The sequence below is a fragment of the Oncorhynchus tshawytscha genome, linkage group LG07 (assembly GCF_018296145.1).
Source record: "Oncorhynchus tshawytscha isolate Ot180627B linkage group LG07, Otsh_v2.0, whole genome shotgun sequence".
NCBI classification, from domain to species: Eukaryota; Metazoa; Chordata; class Actinopteri; order Salmoniformes; family Salmonidae; genus Oncorhynchus; species Oncorhynchus tshawytscha.
In genome coordinates, this window is record NC_056435.1 from 20,470,279 (window position 1) to 20,498,088 (window position 27,810).

General features: G+C 42.2%; 1 protein-coding gene and 1 pseudogene across 1 annotated transcript; one reads left to right on the top strand and one right to left on the bottom strand.

Moving 5' to 3' along the window:
- Positions 1 to 4,713: 4,713 nt before the first annotated feature.
- Positions 4,714 to 8,394, bottom strand: si:ch211-15p9.2 (uncharacterized protein LOC562650 homolog). The gene is made up of 2 exons (XM_024428419.2): positions 8,183 to 8,394; positions 4,714 to 7,005 (listed from the first exon to the last, which is right to left on the bottom strand). The coding sequence occupies exon 2, from the start codon at positions 6,974 to 6,976 to the stop codon at positions 5,417 to 5,419; it is 1,560 nt and encodes a 519-aa protein (XP_024284187.1). The 5' UTR covers positions 6,977 to 7,005; positions 8,183 to 8,394; the 3' UTR covers positions 4,714 to 5,416.
- Positions 8,395 to 23,565: 15,171 nt separating this feature from the next.
- Positions 23,566 to 27,304, top strand: LOC121846833 (annotated as a pseudogene).
- Positions 27,305 to 27,810: the final 506 nt, after the last annotated feature.

The window sequence follows — 27,810 nt, forward strand, 5'->3', positions numbered from 1 at the left end:
TTCTTACCAGAGAGATGTTTGTTTCTGTCGGCGCGATGCGTGGAGAAACCCGCTGGCTGCACCGCTTCGGATTGCGTCTCTCCAGTGAGCCATGTTTCCGTGAAGCAGAGAACGTTACAGTCTCTGATGTCCCTCTGGAATGCTACCCTTGCTCGGATTTCATCAACCTTGTTGTCAAGAGACTGGACATTGGCAAGAAGAATGCTGGGGAGTGGTGCACGATGTGCCCGTCTCCGGAGTCTGACCAGAAGACCGCTTCGTTTCCCTCTTTTTCTGAGTCGTTTTTTTTTTGGTCGCTGCATGTGATCCACTCGGTTACACTGGTTGTAAGGCAGAACTCAGGATCCGCATCGCGAAAAACATATTCTTGGTCGTACTGATGGTGAGTTGACGCTGATCTTATATTCAGTAGTTCTTGTCGGCTGTATGTAAAGAAACCTAAGATGACCTGGGGTACTAGTGTAAGAAATAACACGTAAAAAAACAAAAAACTGCATAGTTTCCTAGGAACGCGAAGCGAGGCGGCCATCTCTGTCGGCGCCGGAAGTACATGGTAGTGGTGTAGTAGGGGCCTGAGGGCACACAGTGTGTTGTGAAGTCTGTGAATGTATTGTAATGTTTTAAAATTGTATTAACTGCCTTAATTTTGCTGCACCCCAGGAAGAGTAGATGCTGCTTTGGCAGCAGCTAATGGGGATCCATTATAAATACAAATACAGATGAAGTAGTCATTCAAAAAGCATGTTAAACACTATTATTGCACACAGAGTGAGTCCATGGAATTAGTATGTGACTTGTTAAGCACATTTTTACTCCTGAACTTATTTAGGCTTGCCATAACAACTTACTTATTGACTCGGGACATTTCAGCTTTAAATTTTTATTAGTTTGTAAAAAGGAAAAACATAATTCCACTTTGGTATTGTATGTAGGCCATTGACAAAAGAAATCTCAATTTTATTGATTTTAATTTCAGGCTGTAACACAACAAATTATGGAAAATCTTTTAGGGGCTCCCGAGTGGCGCAGTGGTCTAAGGCACTGCATCTCAGTCCTAGAGGTGTCACTACAGACCCTGGTTTGATTCCTGGCTGTTTCACAGCTGACCGTGATTGGGAGTTCCATAGGACGGCGCACAATTGTCCCAGCATCATCCGGGTTACGGTTTGGCCGTGGCAGGCCTTCATTGTAAATAGGAATTTGTTCTTAACGTACTTGCCTAGTTAAAATAAAGGTTAAATAAACATTGTCTGAATACTTTCTGAAGGCACTGTAAGTACAATATTGTAAGATACAATACACGATTACAAGACGGAATGTATTCAGATTCCTTGACTTTCTCCACATTTTGTTACGTTACAGCCTTATTATAAAATTGATTAAATAAAAAAAGCCTTGTCAATCTACACACAATACCCCATAATGAAAAGGCAAAAACTTTTTTAGAAATGTTTGCAAATGTTTTTTTTTTTTAAACAGATACTTTATTTACATATGTATTTAGATGCAACATTGAGCTCAGGTGCGTCCTGTTTCCATTGATCAGCTTTTTGATCGGCCTAGAAACATTCCATTGATGTTTCTAAAACTTGATTGGAGTCCACCTGTGATGAATTTGAATGATTGGACATGATTTGGAAAGGCACACACCTGTCTAAAAAGTTTTACAGAGTTGACCGTGCATGTCAGAGCAAAAAACAAGCTATGAGGTAAAAGGAATTGTCCGTAGAGCTCAGAGACAGAATTGTATTGAGGCACAGATCTGGGGAAGGGTACCAGAAAATGTCTGCAGCATTGAAAGTCCCCCAAAACACAGTGGCCTCCATCATTCTTAAATGGAAGACGTTTGGAACCACTAAAAAATACTCTTCCTAGAGCTGGCGACCCAGCCAAACTGAGCAATCGAGGGAGAAGCGCAAATAACCAAATCACTCTGACAGAACTCCAGAGTTCGTCTGTGGAGATGGGAGAATCTTCCGGAAGGACAACGATCTCTGCAGGACTCCACCAATCAGGTCTTTATGGTAGTGGAGTGGCCAGACAGAAGCCGCTCCTCAGTAAAAGGCACATGACAGCCCACTTGGAGTTTGCCAAAAGGCACAAGATTCTCTGCTCTGATGAAACCAAGATTGAACTCTGGCCTGAATGCCAGGGACTGGGAGATTAGTCAGGATCAAGGGAAAGATGAACGGAGCAAAGTACAGAGAGATCCTTCATGAAAACCTGCTCCAGAGCGCTCAGGACTTCAGACTGGGGAGAAGTTTCACCTTCCAACAGGACAATGACCCAGGAGTGGCTTCAGGAAAAGTCTCAATGTCCTTGAGTGGCCCAACCAGAGCCCGGACTTGAACCCGATCTAACATCTCTGGAGAGACCTGAAAATAGCTGTGCAGCAATGCTCCCCATCCAACCAGACAGAGCTTGAGAGGATCTGCAGAGAAGAATGGGAGAAACTCCCCAAATACAGGTGTGCCAAGGTTGTGCCGTCATACCCAAGAAGACTCGAGGCTGTAATCTCTTTCAAAAGTGTGTCAACAAAGTGCTGAGTAAAGGGTCTGAAAACGTACGTAAATGTGGGGGGGGGCTGTTCAATCCATTTTATAATAAGGCTGTAATACAGCAGAATTTGGAAAAAGTCAAGAGGTCTGAATACTTTCCGAATGCACTGTATGATTGCCATCCCCATGAGTGTACCACCCTCCTTCAGGCCATGGATGAGGCATGCAATGACTTCAATCAAGATCTATCTCAGGCTTAGATTCACCAGGCCAAAATATTTTTTCCCAGGTGCATGAACAATGAGGATATTTACTGTGATTTCAATAAGCACCTATGGCCAAAGGCTCGAGACAGGCTTAATTCAAACTAGTGCCTGTTAAACATAGTTTAATTTATTTCATTTGATTACATCGTGAAAGATGTCTTTAATGATCATTATGGAAATGTGATGCTCAGTAAATTTGTATGGGTAGTTCGTTTATTGCCTAATTTGAAAACAGTGTAATGTACTGTAATTTACAGTGCTGTAGCATACTACTTTCAAAGGCCAATATAGATAATGTTTTGCTGTTGGATTTACTGGTTATTACAATAACTTAATTCAAAATATCTAATATGTGTTATTATTTATTACAAATGCCAATGCAGCATCTATTTTTCCTGTGGTCCATCAAAATTAAGGCAGTTATATTCCATTTTAAAAACATTACAATACATTTCACAACACATTAACTGTTTGCCCTCAGGCCACTACTCTGTCACATATCTGCAACACAGAATCCATGTCTACATGTGTGTATAGTGCGCATGTTGTCATATGCGTGTGTCTGTGACTGTGTGTCTCTTCATATTCCCTGTTGTTCCATGAGGTGTATTTTTATCTGGGTTTTTTTTATCAGATTTTACTGCTTGCATGATGTACTTGTGGAATAGAGGAATAGTGATGTGGAATAGATGTGATATGAGTAGAGTTCCATATACTGTGCATCTCCCATCGTCTGTTCTGGACTTGGGGACTGTGAAAAGACCTCTAATGGCATTATATTCTGTTTTGGTGAATAAACCAATGTACTCATTATATTTCACAGTAAAAATATGTTTTGGATCAATAGATGTGTGGTGAAAGATGTCTACAAAGAAAATGAATGCACAATGAAAGGTTTTGAATGTAAGAGTGGCTAGTACAAGTGTTACCCATTTGGAGTTTTGTACTAAGAGTTTTGAAAATTCACCACATACTTGAAAATAGTACCAAAGCGATAAAAAAAACTGTAATACTGATTTGCGGTTGTCTATAGTTGTGTATGCTGTTGACAGTTTGCGTTATCATCAACTCCAATTTGGCTTGAGGGCACGGAATATTCACATATTAGTGGATTGATGCCTTTATTAAATAGCATACAGTAACGAATAATAGCAACAGTAGAATTGCATCCAGTTTTGCTAAATATGTTTGGTGTTTGCAGTCCACACTGTTCTAGATGGCTTCATCATGTACTGTTGGTAGTTTACACATTACATTCACGCATCTCCAAAAGTAAAAATATTATGCTTCTATAAATGGTATTGTATATGTGAGGTACATACTCAATAGGCAAGATATCTGCTGTTGATATGGTATTATAGGACTGAACCATGTAAATAAGTTTGATGAGCCCCAGCTATCAATGAGGAATCGGCCCAGAAGCCTCTTCCGGGGGGCTGGAACTGATTGAATCGGCCCGGTGTCAAGATAAATGACTGCTCAGAATCAGCTAAGTACGTCTTTCCGTCTATCGGAATTCAGCTGACTTTGCCGGCATTTTACCAGAATCCCCTAGAAGCAGCCCGATGCAAATAAAAAAAAATTTATACAAAATTACCTGATTTTTGTCATTTTAAATATTACTATTATACCTTTTATACATATAAATTATACCCATCCACAAAAAAAAAACATTTTGTCAGAGGAAACACCATACACCTGGTGACCATGTCAGCGTGCATGCGCCTGGCCCGCCACAGGAGTCACTACAATGCGATGGAACAAGGACATCCCAGCCTGCCAAACCCTCCCCTAACTCGGACGACGCTGGGTTAATTTTCCGTAGCCTCATGGGTCTCCCGGTCACGGCACAGTGTCTTAGACCACTGCACCACTCGGGAGGCTCAATCCACAAAGTGTTTAATGCTTATCAATTGCCCTGCACAAAGTATCAAAATACTACACAGGACTCTAAAAGAATTTCATTTAAATGTTAAAGGTATTTTTTGATCACAAAAACTGAGGAAATATGGAAAAATAAATAATGAAATGTTAATTATATAAAGCAGCCCATGTAATTATCTGCCAGAGAGTAGCCCCAATCGCCCCGAGCCCCAAGTAATACATTTGGGCCAGATAACTCTCACCGGAATCGGCCTGAGCTCAATCCCCACATCCTAGTCATAAGTAATACTGCCGAAGTCGGCCCAGACTCGGGCCACATGACGTCAGCCGAGACCGACTCTCAGCCGGAATCGGCCCAGATCCACTGTGCTAGCTGGGGTGTATATGTGAAAATGGGGATAGATACAGAAACACGCAAAATGAAGAAGGCTATGCAGGTGTGAAAATTGTCTAAACCTCCAAAACTGCACTCACGAGGAAAAATTTTTAAAATCTTGATAGGCTGCTTGGCATATGCATAGCCAGGATAAAAAAGACGCAATGAAGCATTGCTGTTGAACTCGGCTTTGTTATAGTTGGTAAGCCTACAGAGGACTGTCTAATCAAATAGAACAGAAAACAACTGAAATATTTCAAAATATGAGGGTCACCGGCATCATCACATCTCTCTTGGAAAATGTCAAAGCCCCAGTTTGACAAGAGCGCCATTCTTAGCGCCAGCCAAAAATAGAGCCCCTTATCCCCCTTAATGTCTGATCTTTAATTGGCTTACATGTTGGCACTATTTAAATGGATTACAACAATTGTTATGTCATCCCTGTACATCCTTGCCAGGTCCTGAGGCAAGCTGAGCATATTCGACAAGCGTCTTGGGTCCACAGTACCAAAGCCATCACTCCCTAAAGCATGTCGGATCAGATGTGTTGCAGAGTTCTCATCCTCTAAAGCAAAAATGGCTCTGCTTTTCCTCTCCTGGAGCAACCTGTGCATCTGTCCCAGTGTGAAAGACAGCCCAGATACAGGTTTCTGCCAGTGTAGACCAGTCAGATGTTCTCCTATGACCTGCACCACAGTTTGCCTGTGCATCAGCTCCCATAGTCCATCAGTTGCCATGATCAGAAACTTGTCCTTTGGCCTCAGTGTGTGGATTGTCACCTCTGGCTCAGCAATGAGATATGGTGGCGTGTGGTAGTTAGGTGGGAGCATCTTAAACTCATTGGCCGACAAGATGTCTGGTCTTGTTTCATACACCCGGTTCAACATTTCACCACTCCATTTAAACTTCATGTCTCCGAACCCTCTGAAGGGCATGAGGAGGCCCAGTAGCCTGTCGTGTTTGACTACCGTCTTGTGTTCGAGCGCAGGGTGCTCCGATAGAACCCTCTGCAACTCGTCTGCGTTTTGGGCATTGTGGTCGTTACTGATGGTGTGTGCTGACCATGTCCCGTTCTCTTCTTGGACTCCCAGCACGGCCCTGCTATCCCCCAGGTTGGCCACATGCAGGTCATCTCCATCCACATGGACGACACATGCTGTGCACCCTGACAGAGCCACCCGAAGAGGGGTGAAGTGGGAAAAGGGGACCCCAAAGTCCACCTGGGCCTCAAGTGAAATGTCATTGTCCAACCTCTTGAATGCATTCATCAAAGCCATTTGGATGTCCCTGTCCTCATCCTCCTCTAGATCGATCCTCTCTTGCCAGTATGTCCTAAGGCTGTTGAAGTAAAGCTTCCCAGAGTCTCTGCTGGTATGGTCATTTGGGTGCTTGTGCCACTGTAGCATGGGTAACACCGGCCTTTCATTCTCAACTGCATCCTCAATGTCCATTAAGGTCTTCACTGGGAGTAGAGCCACAGCAATGTAGTAGAAGAGCCTTTCACTGACTGCCTGGGCGCACGCATAACCTGCATGTCCATCGAAAACCCCCAAAAGCATTCCCCTACTCTGGAGACAAGTCGCTGCACTCCTGCGGTCCTCATTCAGAGCATTTGATGCCAAGATGTTACTATCTAACCCTAAAATTGAGTTAACAGAGTTTCGTCCGTCATATCCATTGACTTTATAACTGTACTCATTAGCTTTTAAGATGTGGTTTATTTTAGAAAGAGGCATCTGACTGGTCTGATGGTTGTCTCTGTATTTTCTCCCATTGATTGTTTCTGCTGGGTAGTTGATACCGATCAAATCTACTGGAGGTCTGGAAGAATGACACAGTCTAGTATCAAAGCCAAGTAATTTAATTTGGGTCAAGCAGCTTTTCCTTATCAGTCTTAACCTGTACATGGCCCAGTATTGTTTGAGGTGTTGAAAGCAAAGCGGAGGTACCATCTTTAGAACTTGGAGTTTTCAAACGCCACCTGTCAATAAAGCAAGCATGTCAATAGAATTTAATTGAATGTGATTTACAGTACCCTGAGGGTTCACCTCAATTGAATAATGCCCCCCCCAGGATGCTTCTTCCCGAGAGCTAAAGAACCATATCACATTCTGCACATCTGTTACGCACAAATCAGTCTACTGGCAGCCTATGTGGAATGTGTCGGTATCCTTTGTGGAATGTATTTTAAGACATGATTTGTGTACATTGTTGTTGATTTTATGCTTTCTTACTTCCCATTAGTTGATGTAACCTATGAACCTTGATGTTTATGCTTATTTTCAATGACGGCCTAGGAACAGTGGGTTAACTGACAGATTTGTACCTTGTCAGCTCGGGGATTTGGACTTGCAACCTTTCGGTTACTAGTCCAACACTCTAACCACTAGGCTACCCTGCCGCCCCATGTAATCGTCATATATATGCTGCCATATCCTACCCTGAAAAGATCATGTTGTTTATAGTTACAACAGACATGAGACAATTATAAGTGTCTGTGACAGCATGGGCAGTGCCATTGAGGCTACAACTCATACGAATCCCGACCCAGTTGACTACTTTGTATACTTTAAAATGCCTGAAGCATGGTGGACGCCCTCAATGACACTGCCCATGCTGAAATGGCCACTCGAGGCCTCTATCATTCTCTGTGGTTACAGTAGACAAAGAAGTTTGAACAACATGCCTTTCACCGTAAAGTAGCACATGTGCAGAAGGTACAGTTGTTCAGCTATTGGGAAGAGGCTTCAACAAAATCAGGTCACACAGCCACTGCATTCTTCTTTTAAGTACACTCTTTCCAAAAATTGTTTTCTATCCAAACTATTCGTTCTCGATCTTATTTCATTGAAAGAATGTGTTAATTATTGACAATGACCCTTGAGACATGATTAGACTATTACATACTAGACTACATGTAGACTGTAGTAGTAAACCAGTGCAACAGACAACAATTAACAGTTCTGTGTACCGTTACAGCACATTATTTTACTGTTTGAAGTTGAAGTTCTGTACCCATCCTCTCCACATAATTTTCGATTGACCACAGAGCTTGAACTTTCAAGACATTCAACTTTCATGTTTTAAATGTCCTTATACATTTCCAAAGTATACACAAGAACACCTTTAGACATTTGGCTCATACTTGGTCACCTTACCTGCTGTAGCCGATGAGTTACTCTGAGCAGTTCTTGAGAACAGAACAGTTAGGTTATATTTTAACTAACTTGGGTAGACTACTTTGTTCCCATGCTTAATATATTGTAGGATGAATCTGTTTTGGACGATTACAATGTGCTGTCAGAAGCTGATACTTCCTCCCCAAAATGTGACTATAGACAGGCTCTCAATTGTAAGAATTGGTTTGAGTATACAGAACATCACATGTGCAATAAAGTGTGACCTTTGAAATGAGCATATTCATATCTGGTCTAGAAATAGGTCATCTATAAACCAATGGAAGCTTGAAAGACATGCATTGTAAATATTGCATAAAATCCATGGGACAATGGATGAATGGCAGGTAAGGGAATATCATAATGAATTTTAAAAGCCTCATAACATCCCAAAGTTCTCTGACTTCTTTACTTCTCTTTTCTACTTCTGTACACATTTATTCCTTCACTCACACACACAAAATAATCAATTTGGCCAATATTTAAGGACGACGAAACAAACAAAGGGGTTTGCAAACTAGACGAATCCATATGACCTCTATTTCAATTGGTGGATATAATAAACTTCTGTTAAATTCCACGTCCGTAAACGTACAAACATTGAGAATGGACCAATTAAGTGTCTACATATAAGCAGTCAGTACACCCATGTCTTGTCCTTTCCGTCTTGTGTTGGCAGAGGCGATTCACCTTATTTAAGGACCCGGAAACAAAACTGTTATGTTTGTTCTTTATATAATGACAAACCGGGTGTAGGTTTAACTACTTTTAATGAACATATACTTCAGCTAGAAAACACTATTTTTAGCCATGCAAGGCATTTTACAACCACCTGCCCCCCGCATAGCCTGCCGGGTAACGTAGTCTAAATGTTATTAACACATAACAACACATCTTCTTTCCTTTAAAAGAAAACGACTTTTCCATGTACAGTGCCTTGCGAAAGTATTCGGCCCCCTTGAACTTTGCGACCTTTTGCCACATTTCAGGCTTCAAACATAAAGATATAAAACTGTATTTTTTTGTGAAGAATCAACAACAAGTGGGACACAATCATGAAGTGGAACGACAGTTATTGGATATTTCAAACTTTTTTAACAAATCAAAACTGAAAAATTGGGCGTGCAAAATTATTCAGCCCCTTTACTTTCAGTGCAGCAAACTCTCTCCAGAAGTTCAGTGAGGATCTCTGAATGATCCAATGTTGACCTAAATGACTAATGATGATAAATACAATCCACCTGTGTGTAATCAAGTCTCCGTATAAATGCACCTGCACTGTGATAGTCTCAGAGGTCCTCGGATTTGGAGCCGGATTTGGATACAAAAAGATTTCCCAAGCTTTAAACATCCCAAGGAGCACTGTGCAAGCGATAATATTGAAATGGAAGCAGTATCAGACCACTGCAAATCTACCAAGACCTGGCCATCCCTCTAAACTTTCAGCTCATACAAGGAGAAGACTGATCAGAGATGCAGCCAAGAGTCCCATGATCACTCTGGATGAACTGCAGAGATCTACAGCTGAGGTGGGAGACTCTGTCCATAGGACAACAATCAGTCGTATATTGCACAAATCTGGCCTTTATGGAAGAGTGGCAAGAAGAAAGCCATTTCTTAAAGATATCCATAAAAAGTGTCGTTTAAAGTTTGCCACAAGCCACCTGGGAGACACACCAAACATGTGGAAGAAGGTGCTCTGGTCAGATGAAACCAAAATTGAACTTTTTGGCAACAATGCTAAACGTTATGTTTGGCGTAAAAGCAACACAGCTCATCACCCTGAACACAACATCCCCACTGTCAAACATGGTGGTGGCAGCATCATGGTTTGGGCCTGCTTTTCTTCAGCAGGGACAGGGAAGATGGTTAAAATTGATGGGAAGATGGATGGAGCCAAATACAGGACCATGCTGGAAGAAAACCTGATGGAGTCTGCAAAAGACCTGAGACTGGGACGGAGATTTGTCTTCCAACAAGACAATGATCCAAAACATAAAGCAACATCTACAATGGAATGGTTCAAAAATAAACATATCCAGGTGTTAGAATGGCCAAGTCAAAGTCCAGACCTGAATCCAATCGAGAATCTGTGGAAAGAACTGAAAACTGCTGTTCACAAATGCTCTCCATCCAACCTCACTGAGCTCGAGCTGTTTTGCAAGGAGGAATGGGAAAAATTTCAGTCTCTCGATGTGCAAAACTGATAGAGACATACCCCAAGCGACTTACAGCTGTAATCGCAGCAAAAGGTGGCGCTACAAAGTATTAACGTAAGGGGGCTGAATAATTTTGCACGCCCAATTTTTCAGTTTTTGATTTGTTAAAAAAGTTTGAAATATCCAATAAATGTCGTTCCACTTCATGATTGTGTGCCACTTGTTGTTGATTCTTCACAAAAAAATACAGTTTTATATCTTTATGTTTGAAGCCTGAAATGTGCCAAAAGGTTGCAAAGTTAAAGGGGGCCGAAAACTTTCGCAAGGCACTGTAACTACACGTCACGTCACATTTGTTTAATCAACCTGCATAACATGCCATTTTCAATAACACACATTTCTTTCCCCCAATTTTTTTCTTTTTTCTTCTTTTTCTTCTTTTTTTATATATTTTTTAAAACTAAATATAGTCTGTCCAACAATACTCTATTGTGGTTCTATTTATTTTCACATAAACAAAACATTCAGTCCAGGTGCCCCTTTTTTGTCCTTTTTGGTCGTTCTGCTGAAATGCTTCCTGAAACAGTTGGACAGCGTTCATTGTCAGTCAGGGTGTTCTGACTAAATTGTCCATTGCTAAAGGCATTTGACGCTTCAGCAGTATCCTCCTGATGATCCTCAGTTCCTTGAGTGAATGGCTGAAGCCTTAGATCCACTCTGTTTTGTCTCAGTTGTGATCCATGCTCCGTTTTGGTCTCATAGGATTGCGGTGCAACTTCTTTCTGCACACACCCTTGCTGCATCCAGGTTCCTGTAGTGATGTCTCGGAGTCGTACATGATCTCCGGGTATCAGTTCAGGTAGGTGTCTTGCACTTTTGTCGTGTCGCTGTTTTTGTTTGTCTTTCTGTTTTTCCTTCGAGTTTGACTTTGTGAGCACCTCTGGGTGTTAGCAAGTCCTCATTGATTGGGTAGGTTGGTTCTGATGCGACGTCCCATCAACATTTGTGCAGGTGAAAGTCCGTTCTGCAGCGGTGCGCTGCGGTAGATCATATTTTTTAGGAAATCCTCCTTTCCATCGTGTGCCTTTTTCATCAGACCTTTGACAATTTTGACTGAACTCTCTGCTAAGCCACTGGAACTTGGGTAGTTGGGGCTGGAGGTGTTGTGTCGGAATCCCAAGTCGTTAGCGAACGATCAGAATTCTGAACTTGAGAACTGCGGGCCATTGTCCGAGTACAGTTCAGACGCAACCCCATGTCTTGCAAAGACTGATTTCAGGTAGGTGATTACAGCTCTGCTGGAAGTAGTTGGCAGTGTGGCTATTTCAGGGAAGTTTGAGTAGTAGTCAGTAACAACAGTGTGACTTTTGCCATTGCAGTCAAAAAGGTCAACTCCAACTTTGTAGTAGGGTCTGTTGGGTACTGGATGAGGCATTAGCGGCTCTGCTTGCTGCTTTGGCCTGTAGGTCAAACACATTTCACATGAAGCAGTGGTCTGGCTGATTTCCTGGTTCATTGTTGGTCAGCACATTACTTATCGTATTCGTCGTTTGCCACTTGTGTATTTTCTGTAGCATTTCTTTGCGTAGTGTTATGGGAATGACAATCTTGTTGCCTTTCAACACTATGTAATCCACAACGGTGAGCTCTGCTCTGCACATCCAGTAATCCTGTATTCTCCTTGGACAGTTGTTTTTCTGTGCGGGCCATCCTATCAGTGTTGTGTCTTTCAACTCTGTCATTGTTTGGTCAGCTGCGGTCTCTCTTTTGATCTTCTCCATTCTCTCAGAAGACACCGTAAGTGATGATACGATCATGTCAACATAGGCCTGAACCTCAGTGTTTTTCTGTGTGTCGAGGCTCTCCTTTTTGACTGCTCGAGAAAGAGTGTCGCCGGCGAACATAAACTTTCCCGGGGTCAAGATCATCTTCACATAATACTTTTGCTGTCTGATCAACATTCTCTGGATTCTCATTGGACAATCATTCAGTGGCTTAGACATGATTGACACCAATGGTTTGTGGTCGGTTTCTACTTCGAAGTCTCGTCAGTAGACGTATTGGTGAAACCTTTCGCAAGCGTATGTGCTCGCCAGTAGTTCTTTCTCTATTTGTGCATACCTTGTCTCTGCGCCTGTCAAGGCTCTGGACGCATAAGCGACGGGTTGCCATGTGTCGTCATGCAGTTGAGGAAGTACTGCTCCCAAGCCAAACTGTGACTCGTCTGCAGAATTCCTTGTGCTTTTCTCTGGATCATAGAACATGAGCACTGGCTCTTCTGTGATTGTCTTCTATAGGTTTTTGAAGCAGTTTTCCTATTCATGGGACCATTCCCATTTGTTTTTCTGTTCCAGAAGACATCTGAGTGGAGCGGTGTGATACTGTTGCGTCTAGGTGGCAGGTGTAGGAGTCAGGCGCAGGTGAGCAGGGATGTCTGAGAAGCGTGTATTAATAGGAAAGTCCACCAACACAGGAATGGCACAATCGAAAAGGTACAACGCCCTCGACAACATAGAACCCGTACAAACGCACGGAGGAACAAGCAAAGTTCCGACAATCATACACTTAACTTCTTGGATATAGGGGGCGCTATTTTAATTTTTGGATGAAAAACATTCCCGTTTTAATCAAGATATTTTGTCACGAAAAGATGCTCGACTATGCATATAATTGACAGCTATGGAAAGAAAACACTCTGACGTTTCCAAAACTGCAAAGATATTGTCCTGTGAGTGCCACAGAACTAATGTTACAGAAAAAACCCAGATAAAAATCCAACCAGGAAGTGCCGCATTTTTTAAAATCGCCTCATGCCAAAGACTCCTTATATGGCTGTGAAGGAGCTAGGAGGCAGCTTACGTTTTCCACGTTTTCCCCAAGGTGTCTGCAGCATTGTGACGTATTTGTAGGCATATCATTGGAATATTGACCATAAGAGACTACATCTACCAGGTGGTCGCTTGGTGTCCTCCGTCGCAATTATTGCGTAATCTCCAGCTGCAGTATTTTTCCGTTTGCTTCTGATGAGAAGCCAACTGCCACCACTGATAGATTATCGAATAGATATGTGAAAAACACCTTGAGGATTGATTCTAAACAATGTTTGCCATGTGTCTGTCGATATTATGGAGCTAATTTGGAAAAAAGTTTGGCATTGTAAGTGCCTGCATTTTCCGGTCTTTTTCTTAGCCAAACGTGATGAACAAAACGGAGCTATTTCGTCTACACAAATAATATTTTTGGAAAAAATGAACATTTGCTATCTAACTGAGAATCTCGTCATTGAAAACATCCAAAGTTCTTCAAAGGTAAATTATTTTATTTGAATGCTTTTCTTGTTTTTGTGAAAATGTTGCCTGCTGAATGCTAGGCTTAATGCTATGCTAGGCTATCAATACTCTTACACAAATGCTTGTGTAGCTTTGTTTGAAAAGCATATTTTGAAATTCTGAGATGACAGTGTTGTTAACAAAAGGCTAAGCTTGTATTAGAATATATTTATTTCATTTCATTTGCGATTTTCATGAATAGGAAACGTTGCGTTATGTTAATGAGCTTGAGGCTATGATTACGCTCCCGGATACGGGATTGCTCGACGCTAGAGGTTAAGAATCTGTGAAAACAAATAACGGCATAACCTAACCGAGCACATCACAATGAAATACTAATCCCGCACAAACGTAGGCAGGCAACAGGGTACATAAATACACACAGAAATTAACGCAAATTAAACCAGGTGTAAAAAAGAACAAAAGACAAAACAAACACAAAAGGAAAAAGGGATCGGTGATGGCTAGTAGACCTGTGACGCCGACCGCCGAGCGCCGCCCGAACAGGGATAGGAGCTACCTTCGGTAGAAGTCGTGAACTGCAGACTGTGCTGACAGGTGGGGTATGAACTTTACACGGTAGGTGATCATGCCCAGGAAGCGTCACACATCGTGCTTGTTCTTCGGGCGCTCCATGTTGTTGATGGCTGATGTTTTCCTCAGGTCTTGTTTGACTCCGTCCTCTGAAAGTCCGTCTCCCACGAAGGTAAGTGTTTTCACACCAAACTCGCATTTGTCCTTGTTTGGTTTTATGTTGACTTTCCGTGTCATCTCCAGCACATATCTCACTCTCGCATCGTGTTCTTCTTTTGTGGACCCCCAGACGATGATGTCATCCATCATAGTCTCCACTCCTCGAATGTGCTCGAAGATCATGTGGATTGTCTTGTGGTAGACCTCTGGCACTGAGAGAATCCCATATGGTAGATGAAGAAATCTGTACCTACCCTCAGGTGTGTTGAATGTGCATAGCCTTGAGCTTGCATCATCTAGCTTCATTTGCCAGAATCCTGATGAGGCATCAAGCTTACTGAACCACTTTGTTCCAGCAAACTGCGACATTATCTCTTCTCTGGTTAGCAACTTGAAATGCTTTTTCTTGATTGCTTTGTTGAGATCTCTCAGGTCTAGACATATCCTGAGATCGGCGTTCTTTTTCACCACAATAACCAGTGAGCTTACCCAGTCTGTAGGTTCATCCATTTTTGTGATGATGTCCATCTTTTCCAAGCGTCCGAGTTCCTCTTTGAGCTTTTTCCTCAGTGCAAATGGAACTTTTCTGCATACAGGCACAACTGGAGTAATTTTGTCATCAGTACATATTTTGTGTTCTTCTGGTAAACGTGACATTCTGGCTTGGTACAAAGTACTCCTCATATTTAGCCATTAGCACAGTCAATGTCAAGTTTGCCTCGTCTTGCTGAAAGCTATTGTAAATGTCCAATGCATCCTCTCCAATAACATGCAGAAAAATGGAAGCTTTCCATTTGTTATCATCCCCCCTGCACCACTGGCTGCTAGATAGATATTGAGTCTCTAATTGAAACGTTTCCAATTGTCAGCTAGATTGCCTGCTAACTGCATAGGAGTAGGAGGACTAAGCCTATCCATGACAGAGAACAGGAACAGTGTCAATTTCTCTTACTTCAGTATGTTGCTCATCAACTTGCTCGTCAACAGATTCCAATGCAGCCTCGCTCTCGCTGCTGTCACTCTCGCGGCTCGTTGCCCTCACTCTTGCAAGCTAGCATCTTCGACTACTCATGTCACTTAATTTGTGGTAGAATGTTCAATTTTCTTCTCTGAAATTTGCAGCTACTCCTTTCTTTTCTCTGTCTCGTCTTAGCTACTACCAATCTGACACCATGATATGTTTGTTCCTTGTATAATGACAACGTTTAACTACTTTGAATGAACATATACTTCAGCTAGAAAACTCCATGTTAAGCCATGCAAGGCATTCTTCAACCACCTGTCCCCCGCATAGCCTGCTGGTGTAACAGTATAGCTTCTGTCCCTCTCCTCGCCCCTACCTGGACTCGAACCAGAGACCCTCTGCACACATCAACAACAGCCACCCTCGAAGCATCGTTACCCATCGCGTCACAAAAGCCACAGCCCTTGCAGAGCAAGGGGAACAACTACTTCCCCTCATAGCCTGTTTGCTCTCTAGGTTTCTTCCTAGGTTTTGGCCTTTCTAGGGAGTTTTTCCTAGCCACCATGTTTCTACACCTGCATTGCTAGCTGTTTGGGGTTTTAGGCTGGGTTTCTGTACAGCACTTTGATATATCAGCTGATGTAAGTACATTTGAAATACAAATACATATAAATACATTTGATTTGATTCAAGGTCTCAGAGCGAGTGATGTCACCGATTGAAATGCTATTAGCGCGCACCCCGCTAACTAGCTAGCCATTTCACATCGGTTATACTGGGTAACGTAGTCTAAATGTTATTAACACATAACAACACAAAAACAATGTCCGAATGTTCTGTTTTGTGGAGGACTTCCGTTGTGGCATTCTTGTCGTTTTGCGAACGTTAGCTAGCTAGCTGCAATCTGCAAATCCTGACAACTTTGTGCAGGACCATCTCTTCCCAAGGTTCCATGGGAACTCAGCAACCACATATGGCAAGGAGAACAAGCAGGTGGCCTACACATGGATAGAGAGCTGTGGGTTTAGTCTGGAGAGTAGAGGCACAGTAGTGAGTGTCAAGAGCCATGGCTTTCTGCAAGCCCCGATGGAGTGTTAAACTCTCAAGAACTTCTAGAAATCAAATGACCTGTTCTGAGTAAGAAGTCTGAGTCTGACTGAACTGTGTGAGCCTGGCTGAACTGATGATGTTATCCCTAAACTGAAGGCATTCTATTTCACAGATATGCTGCCAAGGAGTTCCAGTCAGGCAGACTAACTCTGTGCTCCAAACATGTTCATTTGTGGTATCTGGGCTTGGGTCATAATACTTTGTTTTTGAATAGTTCTTATTTTGTGCCTAGTAAAGCTCACTCTGTCAGCTCCACCTTATTATCGAAGCATAACTCTTGGTGTTTTTTTTGTCTTGCACAGTTCTCTTCATGTGCACATTTACCTGATAATATTTGCATAATTCTTCTTGTTTTTTTTGTCTTGCCTTGTACAGCTTGCTTCATACATGTTTATCTAATGGCTAAGGATAACTCCGTGTGATTTATACATATATTTATTGTACCTTGTATAGCTCTTTCTTCTCATATGGCACTCCATGAACTTACCTAAGCATACCGTAACTCATCTCCAAGAGTTTCAAATGTGTTTTCAGTTTGATTCTGGGTTTGGTTTTCAAGGTCACAAATGAACAAAACAGTGTGGCACTTGATAAACAGTTGTCTTCCTTCTTGGTCTGTTACACATGTTGGTGTTGAAGAAAATGTATTTTAAATAGATTTTAGAAGGCATGATAGTGGCACCTAGTGGATGCCTGTAATTATCAGGAACAGGCAAAGTTACAGTACATTTCAAATGTAAGACCATTAAAATGATTCAGATTAAACAGGAAATGTTATTATATTTTCATCCACATAAGATACTGTGTGTGTGTGTATATATACAGTGGGGCAAAAAAGTATTTAGTCAGCCACCAATTGTGCAAGTTCTCCCACTTAAAAAGATGAGAGAGGCCTGTAATTTTCATCATAGGTACACTTCAACTATGACAGACAAAATGAGGAAAGAAATTCCAGAAAATCACATTGTAGGATTTTTAATGAATTTATTTGCAAATTATGGTGGAAAATAAGTATTTGGTCAATAACAAAAGTTTATCTCAATACTTTGTTATATACCCTTTGTTGGCAATGACAGAGGTCAAACGTTTTCTGTAAGTCTACACAAGGTTTTCACACACTGTTGCTGGTATTTTGGCACATTCCTCCATGCAGATCTCCTCTAGAGCAGTGATGTTTTGGGGCTGTTGCTGGGCAACACAGACTTTCAACTCCCTCCCTCCAAAGATTTTCTATGGGGTTGAGATCTGGAGAGTGGCTACGCCACTCCAGGACCTTGAAATGCTTCTTATGAAGCTACTCCTTTGTTGCCCGGGCGGTGTGTTTGGGATCATTGTCATGCTGAAAGACCCAGCCACGTTTCATCTTCAATGCCCTTGCTGATGGAAGGAGTTTTTCACTCAAAATCTCACGATACATGGCCCCATTCATTCTTTCCTTTACACGGATCAGTCGTCCTGGTCCCTTTGCAGAAAAACAGCCCCAAAGCATGATGTTTCCACCCCCATGCTTCACAGTAGGTATGGTGTTCTTTGGATGCAACTCAGCATTCTTTGTCCTCCAAACACCACGAGTTGAGTTTTTACCAAAAGTTCTATTTTAGTTTCATCTGACCATATGACATTCTCCCAATCTTCTTCTGGATCATCCAAATGCTCTCTAGCAAACTTCAGACGGGCCTGGACATGTACTGGCTTAAGCTGGGGGACACGTCTGGCACTGCAGGATTTGAGTCCCTGGCGGCGTAGTGTGTTACTGATGGTGTTACTGATGGTAGGCTTTGTTACTTTGGTCCCATTTTTGCTCACCGTTCTTGTGATCATTTTGACCCCACGGGGTGAGATCTTGCGTGGAGCCCCAAATCGAGGGAGATTATCAGTGGTCTTGTATGTCTTCCATTTCCTAATAATTGCTCCCACAGTTGATTTCTCCAAACCAAGCTGCTTACCTATTGCAGATTCAGTCTTCCCAGCCTGGTGCAGGTCTACAATTTTGTTTCTGGTGTCCCTTGACAGCTCTTTGGTCTTGGCCATAGTGGAGTTTGGAGTGTGACTGTTTGAGGTTGTGGACAGGTGTCTTTTATACTGATAACAAGTTCAAACAGGTGCCATTAATACAGGTAACGAGTGGAGGACAGAGGAGCCTCTTAAAGAAGAAGTTACAGGTCTGTGAGAGCCAGAAATCTTGCTTGTTTGTAGGTGACCAAATACTTATTTTCCACCCGTGCTTGTGACATCCTCGTCAGACAGCTGGTCTGCATTGTGTTCTGGATTATCTCCCTAGGAAGTCATGGAATGTAGATCCTCATGTGCTCCTCCACTTGTGTCAATCCAATAGGAAAGGATTCTGCTCACTGCTCCCTGGGACACAGCAAAGCGTTCAGCAAAATCACCCTGGAGTAGATTCGGCTTCATCAAGGTTATCAGTATTTGATCAGTGATATGCATCTTGAAGTTAGCCGTTAAGGATTTTTGCAGAAATGCTACATGGTCAAAGAAAACACCAAGAGCAAGGCCAGTATACAACACTGAGCTAGTGTCATTCTTCGGGATGGTGTGGGTCAATGGCTCTGCACCACCACATTGGATTTGTTTGTGGCAGGTGGGCTTGTTTTTTTTGTTTTTTTTTACCCCTTTTTCTCCCCAATTTCGTGGTATCCAATTGTTGTAGTAGCTACTATCTTGTCTCATCGCTTAACAAAATAAAATACACAGACAGCCTACTGGTCATGGTTAGGTTAAAAAAAAGAAAACACTTGAACCTTTAATAATTTAGATAGATTCATGAGAATCCACAGTGGCATGCCAGCAATGATGGAGATAATTATGGCATTGGGGAGACATTGTCAAACAGAAGTTGTTGGATAGCTAACACTGTGAGGACTAACTAGCTAGGCTAGTTAGCAAGCAACTCTGTATCAACTCTGTATAGCTAGCTATGTGAGTACGTTAGGCAACAGTTAGCTATTTACAGTATGTTAGGACTTACACCATGCCAAAACGGATGCGCGTGTGCGCCATCATGCGCAAATTGATTTTGTCCCCCCACACCAAACACGATCATGTCACGCAGGTTTAAATATCAAAACAAACTCTCAACCTAATATATTAATTTGGGGACAGGTCGAAAAGCATTAAACAATTATGGAAATTTAGATAGATAGCTTGCTGTTGTTAGCTAATTTGTCCTGCGATATAAACATTGAGTTGTTATTTTACCTGAAATGCACAAGGTCCTCTACTCTGAAAATGTATCCACATAAAACGATCAACCGAATCATTTCTAGTCATCTTTCCTCCTTCCAGGCTTCTTTTTCTTCTTTGGACTTTATATGGCGATTGGCAACTAAGTTTCATAATAAGGTACATTACCACAACCGACCTCAGTTCATCTTCCAATCACCCACATGGATATATGTTCCTAAAAACCAATGAGAAGATGGCACGTGGGTATATGCTTCTAAAAACCAATGAGGAGATGGGAGAGGCAGGACTTGCAGTGCGTTCTGCATCACAAATAGAATCAACTTCTATTTTAGAGCCTGGCAAAGCAGACGCTCGTTTGCACGTGCGAGCAGTGTGGGTGCAATGATTGAATAACATGTATGTGTAAATTTATTTTGCAGCGCTCGTGAAAGCGACCAGTGTGGTCAGCAAGTTTGGAGTGGCTACCTACTACTAACATAGTTAGCTAAGCTAGCTAACTTCTGCCTGATTCAGGACACCCCATCTGTGACGATAGCTTGCGTGAGTAGCAGCTAGCTAACAGCTGTACAGTACCTGTGTTTGTTAATGTCCTGATAATATGTCGCCTTCTGGTCTGTACTGAAGCATCATACCCCAGCCACTTCTCAGGGAAAGGATAGAATGGACACATTACATTTTTAAAGCTTTTTTAAAAATAAAAACTAGTTCATTGCATCCGCCGTGCAGCCCAATTTCATAATATGACCATATTTCCCAGCTGCTTGTCATCTTTTTGAAGTAGTCACGAAACAGCAGGCCTTATTTTAGGACATTTTTCCCCCTGCCAGCTCCTATTATTTATATTGAGCACCTTGGCACCAACTCGCCTTTCGAACTCTCAATTCCCTGCTTATTGTTCTACGTCACAATGCCTGCTTCGTTATTGTTGGCAATGAGACCTGCTCATGTTATTTATAGTTAAAAATTTAAACAACAACAAAAAATACTCATGGAACTCTGAGGTCGTCCCATTGTTTCCTATAGGAGAAATATAGGCATGTCTGTCAATTTCGCTAAATATCTCGCAATGTGCATATTTGGATTTTTTCAAGTCGGACGACATTTTAGTCTTGAGAATCTCCTCTTTCTAATTATATGTAAGTCTGGGCAGCGAGCTCGGTTGTCCTCAAATGCTAGCCCCAAAATACATTTTGCCCTTGGAACGCTGAGCTCCCCCCATTGTTTTCCTAGGTAGAGGCATGCCGGTCTATTTCTCAAATATCTCATGTGTATATTTAGATTTTTCAAGTTGAGCACCATTTTAATCAAGATAATCTCTTCTTTGTAATTATGTAAGTCTGGGCAGCGAGCTCGTTTGTTATCGATCACTAGACCAGAAATAGTCAAGTTTTCATTTTTCCCCTATTTTCTCATTACGCAAGCATAAGCACAGTTGACACAATCGAGGTGCGGAAGTTACGAACAGATTGTTGTGGTAAAATAAAAAGTGATAAATTTTTTTGTGCCATTTAGGCGAAATAGAATTCTAAGCATCACTCCAGTCAAAACAGGCTCTGCGAACGTTTGATTCCATTCATTTTCTATGGGCTCGTGCTAGTGTTCCAGTTTAGCCAACGTTCTGAAGCCGTTTTTCAGCCTTGGGTGAATTTTGACTCGTTCTATTGTCCAGCCTAGAAAGGATTCTCTTGTCCACGAAGTGATAGGAACAGATAGGTCGATTTGGTGGTTTCTTCAAGTTCAATGCTCAAAGCCAAGAGACTCCTCATCCTTAGGAGGTGGGTGCAAATCAAAAGGCGCTTCACAACTGCACTCCAATCTCAAAAAAGTTTGGTGGTCAAAACCCTCCTGCTCCATAAACAGCTTCCGTTTCTGCCAGTTATTGTGGCATCCCCTTACCAAACAGAAAAAAATGCCAATTTTTTGTGAATTCATGTTTGGGAAGTTGTGAGAAGTGACCCTGCCCATATTTCCATCGAAAATGAGGTGAATACGGACCACCCCAAACAATTGCAATCAGTTGGTCAGAAAGTTCAAATCAATGTTTCATATCGTGGTGTAGATGAACTGCATTGAAAATGACACAATAACGCAAGATCACATTTCCAGCACGGCCGAAAACCAGACCTCCCTTGCCCTCCATAGGAAGCAAATGGTAATTAATAAAGAATAAGTGAGCATTGCATTTGCAGATCCTAAATCTGAACGAGCTACTGCAACTCGTGGCTAAGCTGGCTACCTTGACTGGCTAAGGCTAGCCTGTAATCGCGCTGCTAGTCCGCGAGCCCGTTCCAGGTGGACTTCATTGCTTCTTCATTTATGGGTGTATTACAATGGAGAGTTAACAGAACATATTAGCATAATTTGTTCAGATTATTTGATGATTTATTGGCCTCTACTCTTATTTATCAGTATTACAGGGCTTACCAACTCTGTTCCTGGAGAGCCACCATCCTGTAGGTTAATGTAAATGGTAAATTCAGATCAAATCTAATGTATCTACCAGTATAGAGTCTGATAGCAGAATGTAGGAAATAGTTGGAATGGCTTTGTCCTAGCAGGTGGAACTGAGAAGCTGTGAACTGTCAGTGATCTCTAAGTGGAGGGAGGTTGTGAAGGAGGTGCGATTGTCTTTGAGGTGTTCCGTTAAAGTCACCATTCATGGCCAAAAACTTGAGGGTAGAGCTGGGGAGCAGGGTGGCAACATATAGCCATCTGCATTGTACTTGGTCAAGCTCCTTCTCCAAGTCTTTGGTGCAGCTGACAAACTGAACATCACCATACTCCAGCACAGCATACTAGAATACATGAACACTTGTAATATTCTTATAATATTCTTATAATCCATATACTGTATATCAGCACCATGTCACCAGGTCAAATTCCTGGTACATGTAAATGTTATTGGTGAAGTTTGTTCTGATTTTACAGCCCATTGTTACAAAGTTATTTACAAACAGAAGTCAAATCACCAACACAACACAGTAACATAACAATAGTGTACTGCATCAGCCAAAATATCATGGAAACAACCTCACTAGTAAGTCCTAGCAATAATTAGTGGAGTAGGTTTTTAGTGTGTTAATGTCTAAGGGCACAGAGTTTATACTGAAACATGCCTTATTGCATCATACGGTACCGATGGCTGGATGTGAATAATGTGAAGTCAATATCATCTGCCATTGGACTTGTGTAATCTTGTATTATGCCTTAGAGATATCTTTGCTGATTATGGCCCACTTCTCATATGAAGTCTGTGATATGTATACTGATCCATATATAACACTGAATTAGGATATATTTTAATTAACAAGTGTCATTCTATTCTTAGGACAAAGAAGATTGTACATTTTTCATGATCAAAGAGAGGTCTTCAAAGCCTTGTTTGACCAGGGAATGACAAAGAGAGTGTGGTGGAGGTGGGGGTCAATAATATTCTGTTTTGTATTCTGTGAAAATAAGTGTAGTAACCTGGTATATTTATGTTTACCAGTAGATGGCAGTATTGATTCAAGACACGGGTTTGCTTTCCGTTATCCGTAGCCATTTCCTGTCTGCCTATATAACCGTGATTAAGAAAGCTTCAGGTAGTTTAAGCCAGGTGCATTAGAGAATGTTATTCTAAATTACAATTAAATACTAACCGCACTTACGTGTCATGAGTCATCAACCTAAGAAGCCTTTAAGGATAATACATATTTGGCGACGAGGGTAACTTTGGAATCTGGTAGACGGGTAGGACAAATTATTGACTGTGTGAGGGGAGAGAGAATCGGAACAGATGGCTTTGGCAACAATAGGCCCATCATTTGATCCTAAAAATCAGGAATGGGAGGAGTACGGTGAAATAATGGAACATTGATTTGCTGTTCATGAAATAACTGATGCCGCTATACAGAATGCAGCTTAATGAGAAACCTGTTGAGCCCAGATAAACCAGGAGAAAAGTCATTCATAGATTTAGTCGAGCTATTCAAAAATCTCTTCAACCCCAAACCCAGTGAGATAGTACAAAGATTCAAGTTTGATTCACACATGAGAAAACCTAAAGAATCAGTGGGGGAATATGTGGCTGAGTTGAAAAAACTAGCATTGGACTGTAACTGTGGGATTACATTATCGCAAATGCTACGCGATCGGCTGGTGTGTGGGATTAATGATGACAGGATACAAATACGCTTGTTAACAGAGCCTAATCTCACGTTTGAGAATGCACTCAAACTGGCCCAGGCCATGGAGTCCACAAATAGAAATGCACTGGATTTGCAGGCAAGGGGCGCAACTGCGTGCCATACAGTAAAAGAGAGCAGCTCTGAGCGTGCTGTACTTCAAAGAACTGAAAGCCGGGGGACAGCAACAAAAAGAGACTGTTATCGTTGCAAAGGCAAACACGCAGCGTTTGACTGTAAATTCAAACATGAAAAGTGTTATGAATGTGGGATAATAGGCCACATGGCGAGGGCGTGCCGCAATAAAACAAAAAGCCATGGGCTGCAGAAAAGAGAACAGAGAACGGACAGAAAACCGAATACCTCCGCTCTAGCTACCTCTAATGAAGTCATAGAAAGGGAAAAATGCGTGGACACAAGCATTCTCAATGTGCAGTGTACAGGCGGCAAATATGAAAAAGGTGAAGCCTTTCATTGTGGAAATGGGAATAAATGGATTTAAGGTACCGTTTGAAATAGACACAGGATGTAGTGTCACACTAATGAACAGGTCCCAATTCTATAGGAAGTGGAAAACCGTACCTAAACTGAGAGACACCCCCATTAAACTCAAAACGTACACAGGGGAGAAGATCACTGCGATTGGAGTTGCTGATGTTCAAGTGGAATATCAAGGCCAAAAGAAAAGTCTACCGCTCTTAGTAGTGGAAGGTACTGGCCCCAGCTTACTAGGGAGAGGGTGGTTGGAGGAAATAAAATTTAACTGGGATGAAATCAAACATGTCACCACAGAGACATTGACACTACAGCAGGTGCTTTCAAAGCATGAGTGTATTTTCAAAGAAGAGCTAGGGACATTAAAAGGGGTCTAAGCTACCATTCATGTTACTGCTGATGCTACTCCAAGATTCTATAGGCCAATATCAGTTCCATATGCCATGAAGCCTAATGTGGATGTGGAAATTGACAGACTCTTAGCAGATTATACCTGTCAAGTTTTCTGAGTGGGCAGCACCAGTTGTTCCCATACTCAAACCAGATGGTTCAATCAGATTATGAGGTGACTATAAGCTGACTGTAGATAAAGTTTCCTCTCTGGAGCAGTACCCCATACACAAAGTGGAGGATTTGCTTTCAACGTTAACCGGGGGGCAACAGTTCACAAAACTGGACATGAGTCATTCATATCAGCAAGTGCTAATGGATAAAGCTTCACAGAAGTACTTGACCATAAACACCCACAGAGAGGGATGTTTACCTATAAACGCTTACCTTTCGGGGTGTCTTCTGCACCAGCTACCTTCCAAAGAACCATGAAGGAAGTTCTGCAGGGGATACCCAAGGTAGTGGTTTACCTCGACGACATTCTTGTCACGGGAGTCCCGAATGAGGAACATCTCGGAAACTTGGGTGAAGTTTTGAGGAGGATGGAGGACGCCGGTCTCCGGCTGAAGAGGAGCAAGTGTACACTGTTAGCTGATGAAGTACAGTAACTGGGTCACAAGGTGGATGCCAAGGAGTTACACACTGTCAAAGCTAAAGTGAGGGCTGTTGTGGAATCTCCAGCTCTGACAAACGTTACAGAGCTGAAAGCCTATCTAGGCTTACTGAATTATTATAATCGCTTCCTCCCGAACCTCTCTACCCTCTTAGCTCCTCTACATCAACTGTTAAGGAAGGATGTGGCCTGGAAATGGTCAGAAAGACAGGAAGAAGCTTTTACAAAGTCAAAGGTGTTACTGCAATCAGCTGAAGTGCTAGTGCACTACTCAGCAGACAGAGATCTCATCTTATCGTGTGATGCCTCATCGTATGGTGTGGGGGCGGTGCTATCCCACCGGATGGAGAATGGTGCAGAGAAACCTATTGGGTTCATGTCAAGAACGTTAATGCCAGCAGAGAAAAAGTACTCTCAGCTGGACAAGAAAGGACTGGCTGTCATATTCGGTAAACAGAGATTCCGCAAGTACTTATACGGGAGAACATTCACTATTGTGACCGACCATAAGCCTCTGATCTCTCTGTTCCATGAATAAAAGCCAGTACCACAAATGGTCTCTCCAAGAGTTCAACGATGGGCTGTGTGGCTCAGGGCCTACGAGTACAGAATCATTTACAAACCAGGTAGATACCATGGGAATGCTGATGCTCTGAGTAGATTGCACATTCCATAAATCATCATTCAGGAAGAAGAAAATGACCAGGTTTTGATGATCGATGTGTTGTATGATGCACCGGTGAACACAGCACAAATCAGGCAATGGACTTCAAAGGATGTGACGCTATCACAAGTGCATGACTTTATCCTGAGAGGATGGCCTACAGTGACAGAGCCTCAGATCATGCCTTACTACGCTCGCCGCTTGGCCTTGAGTGTTCAAGATGGGTGTGTTCTGTGGGGTTCAAGAGTAGTCATCCCACCACAAAGGCAACTACTGCAGTTGTCGCATCCAGGTATGTCGAGAATGAAAGGCCTAGCGAGGCCAAAGATGGAACACGATGTGGAAAATGAGGTCAGCCGTTGTGCAGATTGTCAGAGTAACAGGAAGTCACCCCCCACCACCGCTCCATTACATCCATGGGAATGGCTGGAAAAAACATGGACATGACTACATGTGGACTACGCTGGACCCTTCCTAGGGAAAATGTTCCTTGTGCTGATTGATTCTCATTCAAAATGGATGGATGTTTACCCCATGAACACATCCACATCATACACTACGATTGAGAAGTTTAGACAAAGCTTCAGTGTTATGGGATTGCCTCAAATGTTGGTTAGCTACAATGCTACTTGTTTTACAAGCACTGAATTCACAAGTTTTAGTTGGAACAAAATGGAATTCAGCATGTAACGTCAGTCTCTTTTTCACCCATCTTCAAATGGATTAGAAGAACGTGCAGTTCAGACCTTGAAGGAGGGGATGAGAAAGATGCAAGGGCCCAGCATTGAAACAAAGGTGTCAAGATTCTTGTTTAGCTACAGGATTACTCCTAAAGCTACAACTGGGTTGTCAACTGCAGAAATGTTGATGTCAAGGAGGTTAAGGTTAACCTTGGATCTCATCAGACCAGACCTGAAAATGAAAATACAACAAAAGCAATTGAATCAAAAATGTAATCATGACAACCGAGCCAACCTCAGAGGTTTTTCACCTGGAGATGATGTCTATACAAGAAACTATGGGTTTGGTCCTAAATGGATTCCAGCTACCATTGAGGATTGCTCAGAACCAGTATCCTATACTGTGATAATCGGAAGTGGACAAAGACTAAGGAGAGACGTGGATCAGACCCGAGCTAGAATTCCAGTTCCATCCAGGGATCTGGATCAATTCATAACCGAGGACAGGACATTGGAACGTTCCCCAGAGTTGCAGTTGGACAAACCACCTGAGACCAACAATGCTCAAGTTCCTGAGAGCATCAGTCAGGCGACCTCCTGTGAAGTCTCCACAAAAGGTTTCACCATCAAGGGGTGAAGAGCTGGTGGCACCAGCTACACCACCTCTGAGGCACTCTATTAGAGAGAGACGTCCGCCAGACTTTCAGATCCTAAAGGAGATCATGTTTGAAAAAAAAATGTAAATATGAAAATGGCATTGCTCAGAAAGGAATTAAGTTGGGTTATTAGCTTTAAAGGAGGGGAATGTAGTAACCTGGTATATTTATGTTTACCAATAGATGGGGCGGCAGGGTAGCCTAGTGGTTAGAGCGTTGACTTGCAACCGAAAGGTTGCAAGTTCATATCCCCGAGCTGAAAAGGTAAAAAAATCTGTCTTTCTGCCCCTGAACAGGCAGTTAACCCACTGTTCCTAGGCTGTCATTGAAAATAAGAATTTGTTCCTAACTGACTTGCCTAGTTAAATAAAGGTAAAATACATTTTAAAAAGATGGCAGTATTGACTCAAGACGGGGGTTTGCTTTCCGCTATCCAGAGCCATTTCCTATGTCTGCCTATATAACCATGATTAAGAAAGCTTCAGGT

Coding starts and splice junctions, on each gene's coding strand:
- si:ch211-15p9.2 (XM_024428419.2), bottom strand. CDS start 6,976: ATGGTACCTCCGCTTTGCTTTCAACACCTCAAACAATACTGGGCCATG.